General features: G+C 39.9%; 2 protein-coding genes and 1 long non-coding RNA gene across 3 annotated transcripts; 2 read left to right on the top strand and 1 right to left on the bottom strand.

The window, feature by feature from the left end:
• Positions 1-5,713: 5,713 nt before the first annotated feature.
• On the top strand, positions 5,714-10,973 carry LOC136277205 (tetratricopeptide repeat protein 28-like). Its single transcript, XM_066158899.1, has 2 exons — positions 5,714-10,852; positions 10,953-10,973. Exons 1-2 carry the CDS (start codon positions 5,714-5,716, stop codon positions 10,971-10,973), a joined length of 5,160 nt encoding a protein of 1,719 aa, XP_066014996.1.
• Positions 10,974-10,990: 17 nt separating this feature from the next.
• On the top strand, positions 10,991-12,845 carry LOC131788062 (tetratricopeptide repeat protein 28-like). Its single transcript, XM_066159559.1, has 2 exons — positions 10,991-12,213; positions 12,495-12,845. The coding sequence occupies exons 1-2, from the start codon at positions 11,048-11,050 to the stop codon at positions 12,559-12,561; spliced, it is 1,233 nt and encodes a 410-aa protein (XP_066015656.1). The 5' UTR covers positions 10,991-11,047; the 3' UTR covers positions 12,562-12,845.
• A 1,386-nt stretch (positions 12,846-14,231) lies between these two features.
• Positions 14,232-16,523, bottom strand: LOC136277449 (uncharacterized). Its single transcript, XR_010715884.1, has 4 exons — positions 16,446-16,523; positions 15,583-15,651; positions 14,982-15,069; positions 14,232-14,593 (listed from the first exon to the last, which is right to left on the bottom strand). It is a non-coding gene; the product is annotated as an uncharacterized lncRNA (long non-coding RNA).
• Between the last annotated feature and the right edge of the window lie 1,312 nt (positions 16,524-17,835).

Raw genomic sequence — 17,835 nt, 5'->3', positions numbered from 1 at the left:
TTTTTAAATTTTTCTCTCGTTGTTAACAGTTTTTGACAAAATAATCATTTTTCCAAATAATAGAATGTGTAAATGAAATCGGTGGTTGGCTTCGTTTTGAGCAACCTGACACATAACGAAGATGTGATCGTTCCCACACTAATGATTTTTTGTTCTCGAATTTCTCTGTTTTCAGGTTATTCTATCGCAGAACTCAATAATTTGAAAGCATCATCTTTTTCGAAACAAGCGTCTTCTGAATGTAAGTACGGATAATAAATCGTTGTTGATGGAAACGACCATCCATGTAAGAAAGATGTCGGTTGGAGATGCCATTTTTGAAAGAATTTTCAATTCTAGTCTCAAAAAATTTTAAGAATAAAATCATATTACGTCATGGATGATGATTGTAGAATTGATCGCTGCAATGAAGTAGATTGTGAGTAAAACAAATTGAAAACCTGTACAGAAACTAGCTTGGAAATAGCACCTATCGTAATCACTATCTAACAGGCCCGTGTTCGATCAAGCCCAGTCGAAGCTTGAATTTTTTCAAGTCTCATAAGCAGTTCTACAATGATAGCAAATATCAGTTTTAATAATTACCATTCGAGTATTAAGTTGACGGCGGGTGCTGTTTCCAACAACATTACATCTTAAAAGGGAACATTTCGTTTCTCAGAATGAGATGAAAAGCAATCGAAGACTGATATCTAAAATATTAATATCGTTACACACTTAGTTTGATAAATTGTTTACCTTGCTCATGTCACAGCTGACTGATTGATCATCGCAAGAACGTTTGAGGCAGGAAGTAGCCGGAGCCGATTCCCCGACTTTGTCAGGTACGAATTTGAAGTATGCGTCCAAGGAAAAAATTTCAACTTTTGATAAAAACACGTCTTCTAGAATAAAGACGACTTTAATTGAATCAATGTCGTATCCTTGTTAATCATGAAAGTGCACTCACTCATTCTCTAATTATCTTCTACATGGTTAGACCTTGACTTCAGTGGTTGGTAAAAAAATAAATAAAGGAATCAATGCATATTGGATGACAGAAGTGAAACATTCAAATACTACACGAGGCGTTGAGTATTTGGAGTTAATTCTAAGCCCAAAGAATGCTTTTATTTGTTGTTAAATCACAAACTAGAAATCTCAAAAAAACTTTGTCATTCAAATTGAGTGTTTTGTATCGAGACTGACATGGCAAAAAGTTCGAAACTGAAGCTTTCAAAGACATCGATGAGGCGACGATAAGCCTATATTATCATTTAAAACTAATTAAAAAAAAGGTTGGGAATATGAGCACTACAGAAGCCTTTAACTTATAAAAATTATTGTGTGCTAGTGGTTTTTAATCTACCTGCGACAGACTATCGGATATTCCCATATTTCATAAAGCGCTGTTGAATCAACAAACCATAAAACTCGGTGAAAGCGCGGTTAATTACCGAATCAGACGAATCTTACTCAGTGTATAAATAATTTTGGTTTGAAAACTCAGATAGCACGTGGTTTGTTACACGTCTCCATCACAGCTTATGATTGAGCTCGTCACGCAACTAAGAGAAAGCGTGTTCCGTGACGAACCAAAGCGCGATATATTTTCGACGAGAACAATTTTGTTCGAGAAGAATCATTCACAAAATCGATCATTATAAAGTTTCTTGCGGACTTTTCGTGGTGTCCCCCTCCTACACACTCGTGTCATCCTGTGGTCAGAAACGCAAACCTACTTTTTTTCCTGGAAGAAAAAAAGACGAATTTTAGGACGAAAAAGTAAATTCAAATTTTCCCGTGATCTGATTGATATTGTGCACATCTTTGTTGTACATGTAGCAGATACCACAAGGGTTCTTTACGCCCTTGGCGGACTCAATTAAAATACAATAACACTGTCCCGAATAGCGTGACCTTCGGTCCCGCTCGCGTAACGCTGGTAACTAAAATAACGAGACTACGACAACAACACTTCATTTATTCGTACCCTACATTAATTACATGATACAGTAAATATATATATATATATTATATATATATTAATCCGGAAAATGGAGAGAGTTCAGGCTGCCCATAATAACCATTGAGAGCTGAAAGATAGTACGGCCTTACTTCGTTTCTTAATAAATTATTATAGTTCAAGGGCCAGGTACCACACACAGGTACACATACAGGAACTGAGAAGGAGCTGTAGTTCGCTGAGAGGTAAACTCCCAGCACTCATGGCGGAAGGGTCCAAGAAAAGGCTCTAGGCGACGTCACACCACCTTCTGGATGCAAGATGATGAAGAAGTGCAAAAGAAGTAACTCTGATTTGATGAAGACGCTTTGACAGGTGAGCGTAATGCGGCTTTCTCTGGAAAGGACTGGCGTCGTAATCATGTTTGTCCTGTCTTGTCCTGAAGCACTCATCAACACGCTGCTTGAAATTCTTTTCTTTATAGGCGATTCTGTTCTTTTTTTTAAAGTTCGTTCGGATAGACAAAATTTATTTGTGCTATGGCAAATTCAGTAAATGGATTAAATTCTGAAGGGACGAGATTTGTCATTTCCCATTATTTTCTTGGGAAGAGCTGCTGTCACAGTTTCAGTGGTACACAGCGGGCCCACTCTGAAGAAAGCTTGATAAATTTTTGAGATCAAATTATTTTCCTACTCTTTTATATTATTTTTTTGATACCTTGATCACGATCGATAAAAATTTTCAGTTTAATGAATGTTGCTTAAAATTCTTTTGTTTCCGCCATATTTGAAGTTAAAAAGACTGAAAGTAACGACGTTCACACCAAAGATATCTTTTAAAACGCCATCCACTTTTACACGGAAGAAATTAAAAAGAGAATGCGAAACAAAAGAATTGAGGCCCAACTGTATAACGACAGGGCAACAGTATATTTCAAATTAGGTAAGAATTTAGCTATTCTATACGTATTTCCCATTCTTTTCATTCGATTCACTTGGAAAACGGCCTCACAGAGTTCTTGAGGTCGTCATGAACACACGTCTGTGTCTTAGAGATCTCAACGGCATCTATGTCTTGATATTACTCCCACAGAACTTCAGAAAATTTCCTTTTTTCCTCCATCGTCTATAATCATTTCTCGGCCGAACTTCTCTACTGTTTCTTCGCTTTCCATCGCTGAACTCAGATACTCAAATCGACTTCATAATACTCAAAGCAACATAATTTACACTCGGAGAAACTGATTAGTTGATTTTTGGAAACATAATTTTAAAAATGTATAGCTACATGTTTGTGTATTCTGAAAGGAAAGTGTGAGTTCTGCATTCCGAAATACTATATTATATTTCTTATTTTATAAAGTAGTGCTTAGTTGACCCATATATTTTAAAATTTAATTGTATTTCGGTCTTTTCTGTCACTCAGAGAGTCAGCCATGTAACTCGATTAACGAACTACGCCCTTGTTTCCTTCTTTATGCTTGGTTTTGGTAACTACGGTTGACTAAAAAAATTATACATTTCTCTTTAAAAGGCAATTACCAGGATTCACTGGGAGATGCAACAACCGCCCATCATCTACAACCAACATATCTGAAGGCAATTGTTACAGGTAATTTTTTTTTCTCTTGGAAAAGTAAAAAACTACCCTACGCCATACGGTGCTTTAATTAGTTGGACATCACTTGACTAGTGTAAATGGAATGAGGCGCTGTTGCTCCGACATACTTTTTCCTTTTGGCTTAAATTTTCCATTTCAGAACGAGAAATTGACGTGAAACTGTAAATTAAAAGTCGCCGATACTTATCTTTCGAAGTAAAGGCGCTGTTGCTCCGACATACTTTTTCCTTTTGGCTTAAATTTTCCATTTCAGAACGAGAAATTGACGTGAAACTGTAAATTAAAAGTCGCCGATACTCATCTTTCGAAGTAAAGAGCGCGGGGAAAATTTCTATCTCTTACGGACAAATTTGAGAATCATATTTCCATATGACGCACAGCTCTTTTCAAAGTTTCCCTCGCAAGATGTCCTGTTTCAAAAGCGGACAAGCCAAAAAAATCTAAAATCTCTTTTTCACCTAAGCGAAGGGAAACTGTATTTTAGAGAACACTTTTTCGTATGAATCTGGTCTAACAGGATTGTCTGTGTTATTTTAAATAGGAGCAAGTGCCTGTCTTGCGCTGAATAAGCCTGAAGAAGCGCTCAGATGGTGTGTTCAAGGATTAGCTGTATCTTTTTGTCAGACCTAAAGAGAGAGTGTGGTTTCTCTTAGTATGCCAAGAGCCAAAGTTGAAATATTTAGTATTAAGACTTAGGGCACGCACACCAAATGTAACCTTTTCGGAATTTTGAAAACATCTTGCCTCTTCAGAGTGTTCAAATGAAAAACGCTCTCCAATATAACGGAGTGAATGTCATCGATCACATACAAAACAATAAATCTAGAAACTGAAAGCCACAAACACAGAGCCTAATTTCTTGACCACTAGTATTCCCGCCAACTGTTGAAAAGACTACAATTAAGAAATTTCGGATGCGTATAAATGCAGTCCTAAAGCAACATTCTCATTTGCCGGTGTTATTTGCGCCTTAACTGTATGTAGATTCAAAGAAACGATACCCTGCGGCGACTGAGAAACAGGTCATTCTGGGAATGTTCCAAATCCGGAAATGTAAGTGTATGGTCTAGTAAATGGCTTTGCCTTTTTCATCTTAGTTCTCATAAGAAGTCATAAAAAATTCTAGCATCCTCTGAAATGACACACGATTATTTAAAAAACTATGGATCCCTCCGTGACTTTTCGGAAGTTTTCCTAAAATTCCAACGAAGAGGGACCGAAAACACCTCGAGAAGTTGTAAAGTTCTTTCAGTCGACTTTTACCTTTACAACTGAAATTTTTTTATTGATAATGTACCATTGACACCACATTTCGAGATAAATAAAGATTTCGGGCTTCACGAGAACATAACAGTTGAAAATTCGGTTTGATATCTTACAAAAGCAACATAGTCGATAAACACTTCCTTTAGCTGGAGGATTTTTGCTAAATATTTTTATGCTTCTTTACCCATGAACTAAGTTAATTACAGTGTTGCAAACGAACTATGGTCATTCAGTGTATAGTGATACCTTAATGTGCCGTTGAAATAGGCTTAGGGTTAGGGTTAGGGTTAGGCCAGGAAAAAGTATGTCATTCTTATAACATACATCGTAGTTGACCATCCAAGAACATGGGGATTTCCGACAACGCCATTGAATAGTATATCTAAACAAGGAAATTGTACACTATGAAGTAAACAACAGGCAGTTTGTTCGACGTTTGATTATCGAGACCACAAAAATGAGCGTTAAAAGGTCGGAACAAGCAAATAGCCCCGAATTTTTTTTCGTTTTTTTTTTTTTTTTTGATTTTTTAAAAAAATAAGGTACTTTGGAGTTTTGGACTAAATTATGATTTTGGAAACGACTGATAAAACTCGATTTTCACTAACTGTGAAGAGAGTACATCTTAAGAAAACACACTTATTTCCACTTAAAAAGCCTTTGGCCTTTGGTAAACCAAGGTACAGTTGCAGCTTTCATTTTTAAATTTGAAAAACACACATTAGAACCGAAATAGTTACGCAATTTTTATGCGGTTATCTTTCCCTTTTTTTCAAACCTAAGACGAAGACAGTAATCGATATAATAAAGCAAGACCTCCACAATGCAAGAGAACTGGGAGACAGGGCTGGCGAGGGACATGCCTACCACGATCTTGGCATGGCTTATTACCAGCTGGGTGATATCAATCAAGCCACAGAGTACCACAAACAACATCTTACTATTGCCAAAGTACTGGAAGACAGGGCAGGCGAGAGAAGGGCCTACCACAATCTTGGCTTGGCTTATCGCGTGCTGGGTGACTTCAATCAAGCCATAGAGTACCACAAACAACAACTTACTATTGCCGAAGAACTGGGAGACAGGGCAGACGAAAGAAACGCCTACCACAATCTTGGCTCGGCTTATTACCAGCTGAATGATTTCACTCAAGCCATAGATTACCACAAAAAACATCTTAGTATTGTTAAAGAACTGGGAGACAGGGCAGGAGAGGGACATGCCTACCACGATCTTGGCTCGGCTTATCAAAACCTTGGTGATTTCAATCAAGCCATAGAGTACCACAAACAACATCTTACTATTGCCGAAGAACTGAGAGACAGGGCTGGTGAGGGACATGCCTACCACGATCTCGGCATGGCTTCTTACCAGCTGGGTAATATCAATCAAGCCACAGAGTACCACAAACAACATTTGACTATTGCCGAAGAACTGGGAGACAGGGCAGGCGAGAGAAGGGCCTACCACAATCTTGGCTTGGCTTATCGCGTGCTGGGTGATTTCAATCAAGCCATACAGTACCACCAACAACATCTTATTATTGCCAAAGAACTGGGAGACAGGGCAGACGAAAGAAATGCCTACCACAATCTTGGCTCAGCTTATTACCAGCTGAATGATTTCACTCAAGCCATAGAGTACCACAAACAACATCTCAGTATTGTTAAAGAACTGGGAGACAGGGCAGGCAAGGGACATGCCTACCACGATCTTGGCTCGGCTTATCACAAGCTTGGTGATTTCAATCAAGCCATAGAGTATCACAAACAATATCTTACTATTGCCGAAGAACTGGGAGACAGGGCTGGCGAGGAACATGCCTGCCATGATCTTGGCTTGGCTTATTACCAACTGGGTGATTTCAATCAAGCCATAGAGTACCACAAACAACAACTTACTATTGCCGAGGAACTGGGAGACAGGGCAGACGAAAGAAACGCCTACCACAATCCTGGCTCAGGCTATCACAACCTTGGTGATTTCAGTCAAGCCAAAAAGTATCACAAACAACATCTTACTATTACCGAAGACCTGGGAGACAGGGCGGACGAAAGAAATGCCTACCACAATCTTGGCTCGGCTTATTACCAGCTGGGTGATTTCAATCAAGCTATAGAGTACCACAAACAACATCTTGGTATTGCCAAAGAACTGGGAGGCAGGGCAGGCGAGGGACATGCGTACCACGATCTTGGCTCGGCTTATCACAAGCTTGGTGATTTCAATCAAGCCATTAAGTATCACAAACAACATCTTACTATTGCCAAAGAACTGGGAGACAGGGCTGGCGAGGGACATGCCTACCACAACCTTGGCTTGGCGTATCACGTACTGGGTGATCTAAATCAAGCCATAGAGTACCACAAACAACAACTTAGTATTTCCGAAGAACTGGGAGACAGGGTAAACGAAAGAAATGCCTACAACAATCTTGGCTCGGCTTATCACAACCTTGGTGATTTCAATCAAGCCATACAGTACCACAAACAACATCTTACTATTGCCGAAGAACTGGGAGACAGGGGAAACCAAAGAAACGCCTATCACAATCTTGGCTCGGCTTATCAGAACCTTGGTGATTTCAGTCAAGCCATAAAGTATCATAAACAACATCTTACTATTGCCGAAGAACTGAGAGACAGGGCTAGCGAGGGACATGCCTACCACGATCTTGGCTTGGCTTATTACCAGCTGGGTGATTTCAATCAAGCCATAGAGAGTCACAAACAACATCTTACTATTGCCGAAGAACTGGGTGACAAGGCAGACAAGGGACGGGCCTACCACAATCTTGGCTCGGCTTATTACCAGCTGGGTGATCTCAATCAAGCCATACAATACCACAAACAACAACTTACTATTGCCGAAGAACTGGGAGACAGGGCAGACGAAAGAAATGCCTACAACAATCTTGGCTCGGCTTATCACAACCTTGGTGATTACAATCAAGCCATAAAGTATCACAAACAACATCTTACTATTGCCGAAGAACTGGGAGACAGGGGAAACCAAAGAAACGCCTATCACAATCTTGGCTTGGCTTATCAGAACCTTGGTGATTTCAGTCAAGCCATAAAGTATCATAAAAAACATCTTACTATTGCCGAAGAACTGAGAGACAAGGCTGGCGAGGGACATTCCTACCACGATCTTGGCTTGGCTTATTACCAGCTGGGTGATTTCAATCAAGCCATAGAGTGTCACAAACAACATCTTACTATTGCCGAAGAACTGGGAGACAGGGCAGACAAGGGACGGGCCTACCACAATCTTGGCTCGGCTTATCATAAGCTGGGTGATCTAAATCAAGCCATACAATACCACAAACAACAACTTACTATTGCCGAAGAACTGGGAGACAGGGCAAACGAAAGAAATGCCTACAACAATCTTGGCGCGGCTTATCACAACCTTGGTGATTTCAATCAAGCCATACAGTATCACAAACAACATCTTACTATTGCCGAAGAACTGGGAGACAGGGCAGACGAAAGAAACGCCTACCACAATCTTGGCTCGGCTTATCACAACCTTGGTGATTTCAGTCAAGCCATAAAGTATCATAAACAACATCTTACTATTGCCGAAGAACTGGGAGACAGGGCTGGCGAGGGACATGCCTACCACCATCTTGGTTCGGCTTATCATAAGCTTGGTGATTTCAATCAAGCCATAAAGTATCAGAAACAACATCTTACTATTGCCGAAGAACTGGGAGACAGGGCTGGCAAGGCACATGCCTATCACAATCTTGGCTTGGCTTATCACGTGCTGAGTGATTTCAATCAAGCCATAGAGTACCACAAACAACAACTTAGTATTGCCGAAGAACTAGGAGACAGGGCAGACGAAAGAAATGCCTACCACAATCTTGGCTCAGCTTATCACAAGATTGGTGATTTCAATCAAGCCATAAAGTATCACAAAAAACATCTTACTATTGCCGAAGAATTGGGAGACAGGACAGGCGAGGGACATGCCTACCACAATCTTGGCTCGGCTTATAACCAGCTGGATGATTTCACTCAAGCCATAGAGTATTACAAACAACACCTTAGTATTGCCAAAGAACTGGGAGACAGGACAGGCGAGGGACATGCCTACCACGATCTTGGCTCGGCTTATCACAAGCTTGGTGATTTCAATCAAGCCATAGAGTACCACAAACAACATCTTACTATTGCCGTAGAACTGAGAGACAGGGCTGGCGAGGGACATGCCTACCACGATCTCGGCATGGCTTCTTACCAGCTGGGTGATATAAGTCGAGCCACAGAGTACCACAAACAACATCTTACTATTGCCGAAGAACTGAGAGACAGGGCTGGCGAGGGACATGCCTACCACGACCTTGGCTTGGCTTATTACCAGCTGGGTGATTTCAATCAAGCCATAGAGTGTCACAAACAACATCTTACTATTGCCGAAGAACTGGGAGACAGGGCAGACGAGGGACGGGCCTACCACCATCTTGGCTCGGCTTATCTTAAACTGGATGATTTCAATAAAGCCATAGAGTACCACAAACAACAACTTACTATTGCCGAAGAACTGGGAGACAGGGCAGACGAAAGAAATGCGTACCACAATCTTGGCTCGGCTTATTACCAGCTGGATGATTTCAATCAAGCCATAGAGTACCACAAACAACATCTTGGTATTGTTAAAGAACTGGGAGACAGGGCAGGCGAGGGACATGCCTACCACGATCTTGGCTCGGCTTATCACAAGCTTGGGGATTTCAATCAAGCCATAGAGTATCACAAAAAACATCTCTCTATTGCTGAAGAACTGGGAGACAGGGCTGGCGAGGGACATGCCTACCACGATCTTGGCATGGCTTATTACCAGCTGGGTGATATCAACCAAGCCACAGAGTATCTCAAACACCATCTTACTATTGCCAAAGTACTGGGAGACCGGGCAGGCGAGAGAAGGGCCTACCACAATCTTGGCTTGGCTTATCGCGTGCTGGGCGATTTCAAGCAAGCCATAGAGTACCACAAACAACATCTTACCATTGCCGAAGACCTGGGAGACAGGGCAGACGAGGGACGTGCTTACCACGATCTTGGCTCGGCTTATCACGAGCTGGATGATTTCAATCAAGCCATAGAGTATTACAAACAATATCTTAGTATTGTTAAAGACCTGGGAGACAGGGCAGGCGAGGGACGTGCCTACCACGACCTTGGCTCGGCTCATCACAAGCTTGGCGATTTCAATCAAGTCATAGAGTACGCCAGGAAAAATCTTAGTATTACTAAAGAACTGGCAGACAGGGCAGGCGAGGGACAAGCCCACGACGATTTCGGCTTGGCTTACCTTGAGCTGCATGATTTCAATCAAGCAATAGAGCACCACAGGCAGTATCTTAATATCGCTAAAGAACTGGGAGACAGAACACGCGTGGGAAGGGCCTACAAAAATCTTGGTATGGATTATTACAAGCTGGGTGATCTCAATCAAGCCATCGAGTACGCCACGTTATGTAGAAACATTGCCCAAGATCAAGCAGACAGGCTAACCTCCTTAGAATGCCTTGGTTCAAGTTATTTCAGCCTGGGTAAATTGTTTCGAGCTACGGAATTTTCTCAGGAAATGATTGATCTCGCTAAGGACAGTGGGGATAAGGGACGAGAGGCTTCCGCCTATTCCGTTCTTGGAATGGTTTATGCTCGACGCGCTGATTTTAAGTTGGCAAAAGAGTACCTTGAGAAAGCGCTTACCATTGCCAAAGAACTGAGAGACCGGTCCATCGAGTCAAAGGCCTTGTGGGCCTTCAGCGATTTCTTTTTCCAAAAGTGCGACTTTGAACGAGCCATGGAGTATCACAAGAAAGCTCGTAACCTCCGCCAGAAAACAGGGGAGGAAATGAGCGAAGGATTTTCATTCCAAAAAATGGGTCTTATTTTTGAAAGCTCTGGTGACTTGCACCAAGCGGTTGATTATTATCAACGCAGTGTTAGATTTTTCAATCAGTTAAGAGTTCTTCAAGCTAAAGATGAGTTGAAAGTAACCTTCCGCAATGCACATCAATGCAGTTATAATGCTCTCTGGAGAACTTTGCTTAAGCTATCAAAATTCGACGAGGCGTTGTGTGTTGCGGACCAAGGACGAGCCCAAGCCTTGTTAGATCTCATCAAACTACGATATGGCTCCCAACTGCCAGTTTCTGGATCAGCTGAGGTTCAACCAGGGATCTTCGAAATGGTCACTAATATCTCTGGTCCGACGCTTTTTGTTGCACTACAAGAAAACGCAGTTAACCTGTGGGTAATCGGGAAAGACGGAAATGTACAGTTTACACAGAAGGAAGTAAAATATCGCTTGGGAGGTGCGACCGACTATTTAAAGAGTTTAAGGAAGAAGGCTTATGAAGAAGTACGAGGACAATTCCGTGTAGTCTGTGAAAACTGCACATTAGATGAGACAAGCACCGAACAAGAATTGCCACCCGCCGGTGAAGAAACAGGAAACCTATTACAGTCTGACAAGAATCCTCTACGTCTCTTTCATGAGTGCATCATAAGTCCTATTTCAAATTTCATCGAAGATGGTGAGTTGGTCGTCGTTCCTGATGGTCCACTGTGCCTCGCCCCTTTTGCTGCATTTTTGGATTCCGAATCAAAGTACCTCAGTGAATCCGTGAGATTGCGGTTTCTTCCGTCATTGATGTGTATGAAACTGATTAACGATTCTCCTGAAGATTATCACCAAAAGAGTGGGGCGTTACTCGTAGGAGATCCAAATCTAGAAGAAATTACCACCTTGCTGGGAGAGGACAAATTTTCATCCTTGCCTTTCGCCAAAAAGGAAGTGGAGATGATCGGAGCGATGCTCGGTATCCAGCCACTCACCGGAAAAGCAGCAACCAAGGCTGAGGTGCTAAAGAGAATCGGTTCGGTTGCTTTGGTGCACATTGCTGCGCACGGAAAAATCGACAATGGGGAAATTGCATTGGCTCCAAATCCAGAACGAAAATACAGAAGACCGGAAGAACCAGATTTCATGTTAACCATTTCAGATGTACAAGCAGCTAAGTTGCGTGCAAAGCTTGTTGTGTTAAGCTGTGCTCACAGTGCACAGGGCAAAGTGTCAAGTGAGGGTGTGGTCGGCATTGCACGGGCTTTTCTCGGTGCTGGTGCTCGTTCTGTTCTGGTCGCACTCTGGTCAATTGATGACGAGGCCACCATGGAGTTTATGAGAAGCTTTTACCAACATCTGAAGGATGGAAACAGCGCCAGTGTGTCACTCAATCGGGCGATGAAATGTCTGCGAGAATCACAAAAGTTCAATGCCCCGCGGTTCTGGGCTCCGTTTGTACTCATTGGTGATGACGTCACAGTCGATTTTGGACAAATCTGTAAAGAATCGTAAGTAGCAATATTTATACAGAATTTTACTGAATGTATGTTACCGTACAGTTATCTGCAATAAGCTGATATAAAAGGTTGGTAAACTTCGCTTTTTAAAGAGTGATGAAAATCATTCTCGGAGATGAATTTACGCAAGTGATCTGATTTACTCTGCTCCGGTTTTATTCGTCTTTCCTTTTAGCCGCGAAAACAAAACCTATAAAATCCTTTCACGCCAACAACTTTACGTCATCAAAACGCTGTTTAGTTCAATGACTGTAATGTTCCTTTGATTTCAGATCCCAAGGAAAAGAAGCATCAATAACTGAAGTTGAGGGTCAAGATGAACACGAACAGATGCCATAAAAGGAAATTGCACTGATGCAGTTCAGTAAATACCAGTAAAGTAAAGTCTCTAAAGAAAAACACTGAAAAAATACGTAAAAACCTGTCGACTTCACGTTGGTCTCGTGGGTAGGTTACCCGGGTCAAAATTCGTCAGAGAATTGCTGAAAAGTAAATCAAGAATTTCTTAATTCCTTGATGCGAAAGTCTAACCGTCAAATTCAAGTTTCCAATTGCAATACCAATTATTCCGGTGTATGTTTGGCTTAAGCCAGGACACGGGGCGTGTTATCAATGATAAATCTTAATTTTTTTTTTTTAATCAATTACTTTTTTTACACATAAAAATTGACCCATTTAATCTAGCTGAGATTCGCGCCAACTGCTAATTATCTCGACCCGCACAAAGTACCAGAGAACAGCAAAGGTTACAGGTCACCTCTTAGCCCGAATTTTAGATTGTTAGTGTTGCACAATTACTAAGGCAAACTAAAACTTGAGGGCAAGAATGGCTGAAGTATTGATTTTTTTCTCTTTTTTTGAATATTTTCTAGCATGCAAAGAAATAATCGTTGCAGGTAAACTACAAGTAAAGAAATCAAAGAAATAAAGCCTGAAAAACGCCTGGCTTCCACGGGATTCGAAACCCGTGACACCCAGACACTTAATCCTCATTTTGGGAGCGAGGCAGAGTTCATAACTGTGATTCTCTTCGTTGTTTTAAAGATATGCATGATTGTTCGAACAATAAGATATTGAAATAGTTTTCATAAATCGAAGTATTTTCAATTTAAAGATGGTTTTGCAATTGAAGAAGGTGTACACCGGCAAAAGAAGGGCATCAGAGTTTCAATTCATTTCCATTAAGTTAAACGTAATTTTTTGCATGACCGCTTTACGTTAGCTTATTAAGTTAATTTTTAATCGTCGAAATGACATATTTAGAGGAGAAAAGGAAAATTTGTAATCTTAGCAGCCTAATTTGTTTTAATAAAGCTTAGTAGATTGAGATGAAGAACATTGCCACCATTATATTTTAAGGGAAATTTCACGTTAGATTCGACAACGACAAACAAACAAACTTTGGCAAAGTGTAGTCTAATTAATACCGTCGAGGCTGGCATATTGACTCCCTACGGGAAGGAGCCATTCCCAGAAAATAAAAAAGACGAAAAAAGAAATGAGAAAAAATTTTTCCTCCGAAATTTGACTCTATCCATTTATTTTCTCTCATTTTTTTCTCTTTATAATCCCCGAACGATCCAAATTTGCGCAAAGGGACTTATAATGGAAACTAAAGCTCAAAAGACCACTCCCGGATGGTGCATTAATTTTCCCGCGAAGTTTACCATCAAACGAATTTTCCTCTTGTCTTCTCTTTTCAAGTCAGGTGTGTAACCTGTTAGGAAACCTTACGAAAATTCTGAGCCGGAGGGGGGGGGGTAAGCTACGATAAACTAGCATCCCACCAGGGAGGGGGGGTAACCAAAGTCCTGATGCCTTCACGCGACAAAAACAGTACCGTGGACCGGTAATGGGGGCCATTTTGAGTTAGCTTGTGCGCAAACTCTATCTTGCTTACCTTGGTTGATAAGGTAAAAGATCATTGAGAAAGAGAATACGATTTGGAAGCCTTGAAAATTTGATGACATAAAAACATGGTCATATCATATCATAGAAAGTAAACCTGATCTTCTCTTTGTCTCGTTATGCTGTTCTGCCTTAATGTCACCAGAGGACATTTTTTCCACGCCCCCTTGAGTTAGCTATAGTGGTTTACATGGCCATTTTCCTGACCTGTTTCTCATCTTGTTTGTCGACAACGGGTTCCTGAGGCTCTTGGCTCTACACGTGTTACCTTGACCAGCTGATAGGTGGATGAGTAACACCATGACCTTGATCACGCTTGATTAGTTAAAACTTTGTTGTCTGGAAAGACCATTTATATCATCTTTTGTTGTACTGTAAATTGTCTTGTTCAGTGCCACAAAGAGATAGAATAAAATCTTAAACGAAGGGGTGGGGGTGGTGATTTCCTAAAGAACAAGACCACCTGAAAAATGAATAAAGGAACAGTGATCCTCACCACAGGAATCCCGCTTTAACCACAGGTTCCTTACCTTTGAATAATAGGAAAATCCATATTTTGTGGGTAGAGGAAGGGAGCATAGAGGGAGGGGGGGGGAAGGGAACTTTGCTATATGTGGCATACGTGTCGTGGATCTTTTTTGGAAAAGTTTTGTAAAATATTTTTTTTCACTGTTTTCAGAGTGGTAGTGGATTGACATAAATACCTATCATTACATCCAGCACACGAGGAAAGCCAACAAATTTCTATGCCCTAAAGGACCTTCAGAGAAAATGATTAAGCAAAGAAGGATTTTATTAAGGTAAGAAGCAAATAATAAAGATTTTAATTAGTAAGTAATAATGTTACTAACAGCAATTATTGCATTTCCATCCTGCTTTTTAATAGTCCAGGAGATCCAATTTGACTTTTAGAGACTTATAAACTCCAATGTTATGGGGCTAAAAGAGAAGAAAAAAAGAAAGGCAATTGTAACAATGATGTACTATTGCGTTAGATCATCATCAAATTCTCCCCCCACCCTCCCCCCTCTACACCACATTCCTTGTGTGTAAAATAAGGAGAAAGCCTATTTATCATCAGGAAAAACAATTTTGAAAAAATTTTCCTGAGGACTGTATGGCACCATACATGGGACCAGAGGAGACAAGTTCAGTTTGCATAAACAAGAAGTTCCTTTAAAATCAAGAGTTAAATTTTTCATTTGTTTCAGGCACAGCCCATGTCCACAAAATTAACTTTTGATCGATGAAAGTAAAGTTCCCAAAATTCAAAGGTACGAACACTTCAAAGTCATTATCAATGCCGCTTTTGGTTCTTGCCAACTGAATACTTCTCTGCAAGTAGGTTACTAACCACTATCTAATGAAAAACAGCTTTGAAAAGACAAATCTATCTGAAAGAAGTCTAGTTATTGAAAGAATCCAATTTAAAAATAAGATTTGAAATCTTACCTCCTCACAAATAATTCTTTTAACAGTCTCTTGAACTGAAGGCACTGCTGTTTTTCCTCTTTGTGTCACCTGCAGTTTAAAGTTCACAAAACTGTCAATTCAGGAGGCAATTAGTAATCCTGAGTAAGATAAATATGTTCCCGAATTCTTCTGAATGATCTGTAACTAATTTTTCCTTAAAATATAAATATAATTCCAAACTAGGCAGGAGATAAGAATAAAAAATAATATAGTATTGACTTAACAACAACAACTCAAGGCAAAATTATGGAAAATGGAGAGCAGAAAGTAAGGAGAATTATTGTTGAGATCCATTGGGTGAAAACATTAGCAAGAGGAAGTATGCTATAATTGTGAAAGAGTTTCATAGTTTCCAATGCTTAGCCTGGTTTTAACTCCTAGATCTCTTGATTGAGTTTGTTTTCAGTTCTTGTCTTAAATGCTCTGACTGTTTTTCTGCAGGTTCTCAAGTTCCTCCCACCCCACCCCACACTAATTTTTCTATTTTTGTCTTCTTTTTGCACACCAACTTCTTTGGCTGTCATGTTGGCAGACCTCAAGAACTGAGTTTGATCATTTTCTTTAGTTACAAATCCTGTTTGTTTGTTTGTTTGCTCTTTGTGTGTTTGCTTTCCTCAGTATTTTGTATTTTTTTTTTTTTTGCTTTCATCCAACTGAAACATACTGTAACTTTATCCAAGCATTCAGGAGGATCATTATGGCTACAAATGACACAAAATCTAGGATCCCATTACTTGTTCATTACACAATCCTCTCATATTTGAGAAGAGGATATTTGCTCCATGGTGAAAAGAAATTTCCACAATAGGAACCAGCCATTGATGGCCAAGTCTAATTCTTACCTGTAGATCTTTCCTCAGCTGAATCACTTCAGCTTACATCTTTTATATTCCATGACAGAGGCTTGAGGGGCATTGCTGAGAACTGAACAATGAAAGAGTAAAACATGATAATAAAAACATCAACATTCAACATGTTTATTAATTAAACAATATGTAATAATTATATAATAAAGCTTTTTTGTTACATTTGTTAAGATGTTAGGTCAGTGTTCACAACTCCATTTTGCTTTATAATCAAACAGTTATTAATATGAGTTGAGATTGTTTGCTGATTTCAGCTTCTGATCAATCATTTCCTATTGTTTGCAATGTCTGATCAGACAACATGCTTGAGCAGCTAACAGGAATGCAGTGGAAGTTTTCACTTGTTTTCTCATTTGTAGCTCAAAATCATCACTCACGGGCTAATATGTTTCTTTTGTTTTCCACACTTTTGTTGTGAATTTACGGGTTTAACACAAACAGTAAAGAACACCTTTGAAAAGGAATCCAACACGTTGTTTTAATTCTCAACATTGCAACATGCATGCTCCGATATACAAACAAGGGGGGTGGGGAGGGTAGACTTAAACATTCTAAAACACTACAACTTTAAAAATAAGTGTCATCATCCCTAGATTCAACCAGTCACATTTTATATTTACTATCATAACCCTTTCGCTCCCAAGATCTCATTGGTAATTCTCCTCACTATCTGCCATACAATTCTTATGATGGTAGTTCAGAGAATTTGGTATTGGATCAACTAATAATCCCATAATTTATATTCTTCTCTATTCTCATCACCTGCCTGCTTGATATTGTATTGATATTGTAAGGAGAAATTCTGTCTTGGTCACTAGTGGGATTTAACTCACTCTCTTGCCCATTTCCTTCTCCTTAGCATCACTATTTATCAAATATTTGTCAAATGTTCAGGTTTCTTCCGCAGTGAATTATAACAGATTGAACAGCTGAATTTGAGCGAGGCTTTGACCCTGTTAAAACAATATTAACAAATTTAATAGAATATGGGTGAATAACTGATAAGAACCAGAAAACATCATGTGATAAGTATTCCTTTTTTAATGGTTTAACATATGATATATGTGGATATTTGCAAGTTGCAAAGTATTTTTTCCAAGCCCTGGTAAAACGTCATAACAGTGGAATGACCAATAGTAGCCAGTGGTAATAAACCTTGGTAACTAAATTTGTACTTTTAAGTCTAAAAATTTGGCAACACTAGTCCAGCTGTCAATTTAGAAACTGTTTTTACTACCAAGCATTTATAGCCTGACATCAAACTGAGATGAAGTAATTAAAAGACTTTATATAAAACACACTTACCCCATCAACTGGGTTGATTTCTGCAAGGGGCATGTGGTTAGTTCAATACTGAATTTAACAT

The sequence above is a fragment of the Pocillopora verrucosa genome, chromosome 12 (genome assembly GCF_036669915.1).
Source record: "Pocillopora verrucosa isolate sample1 chromosome 12, ASM3666991v2, whole genome shotgun sequence".
Taxonomy (NCBI): domain Eukaryota; kingdom Metazoa; phylum Cnidaria; class Anthozoa; order Scleractinia; family Pocilloporidae; genus Pocillopora; species Pocillopora verrucosa.
The sequence above is the reverse complement of the archived record's forward strand: the minus strand, read 5'-3'. Positions and strand labels throughout refer to the sequence as shown.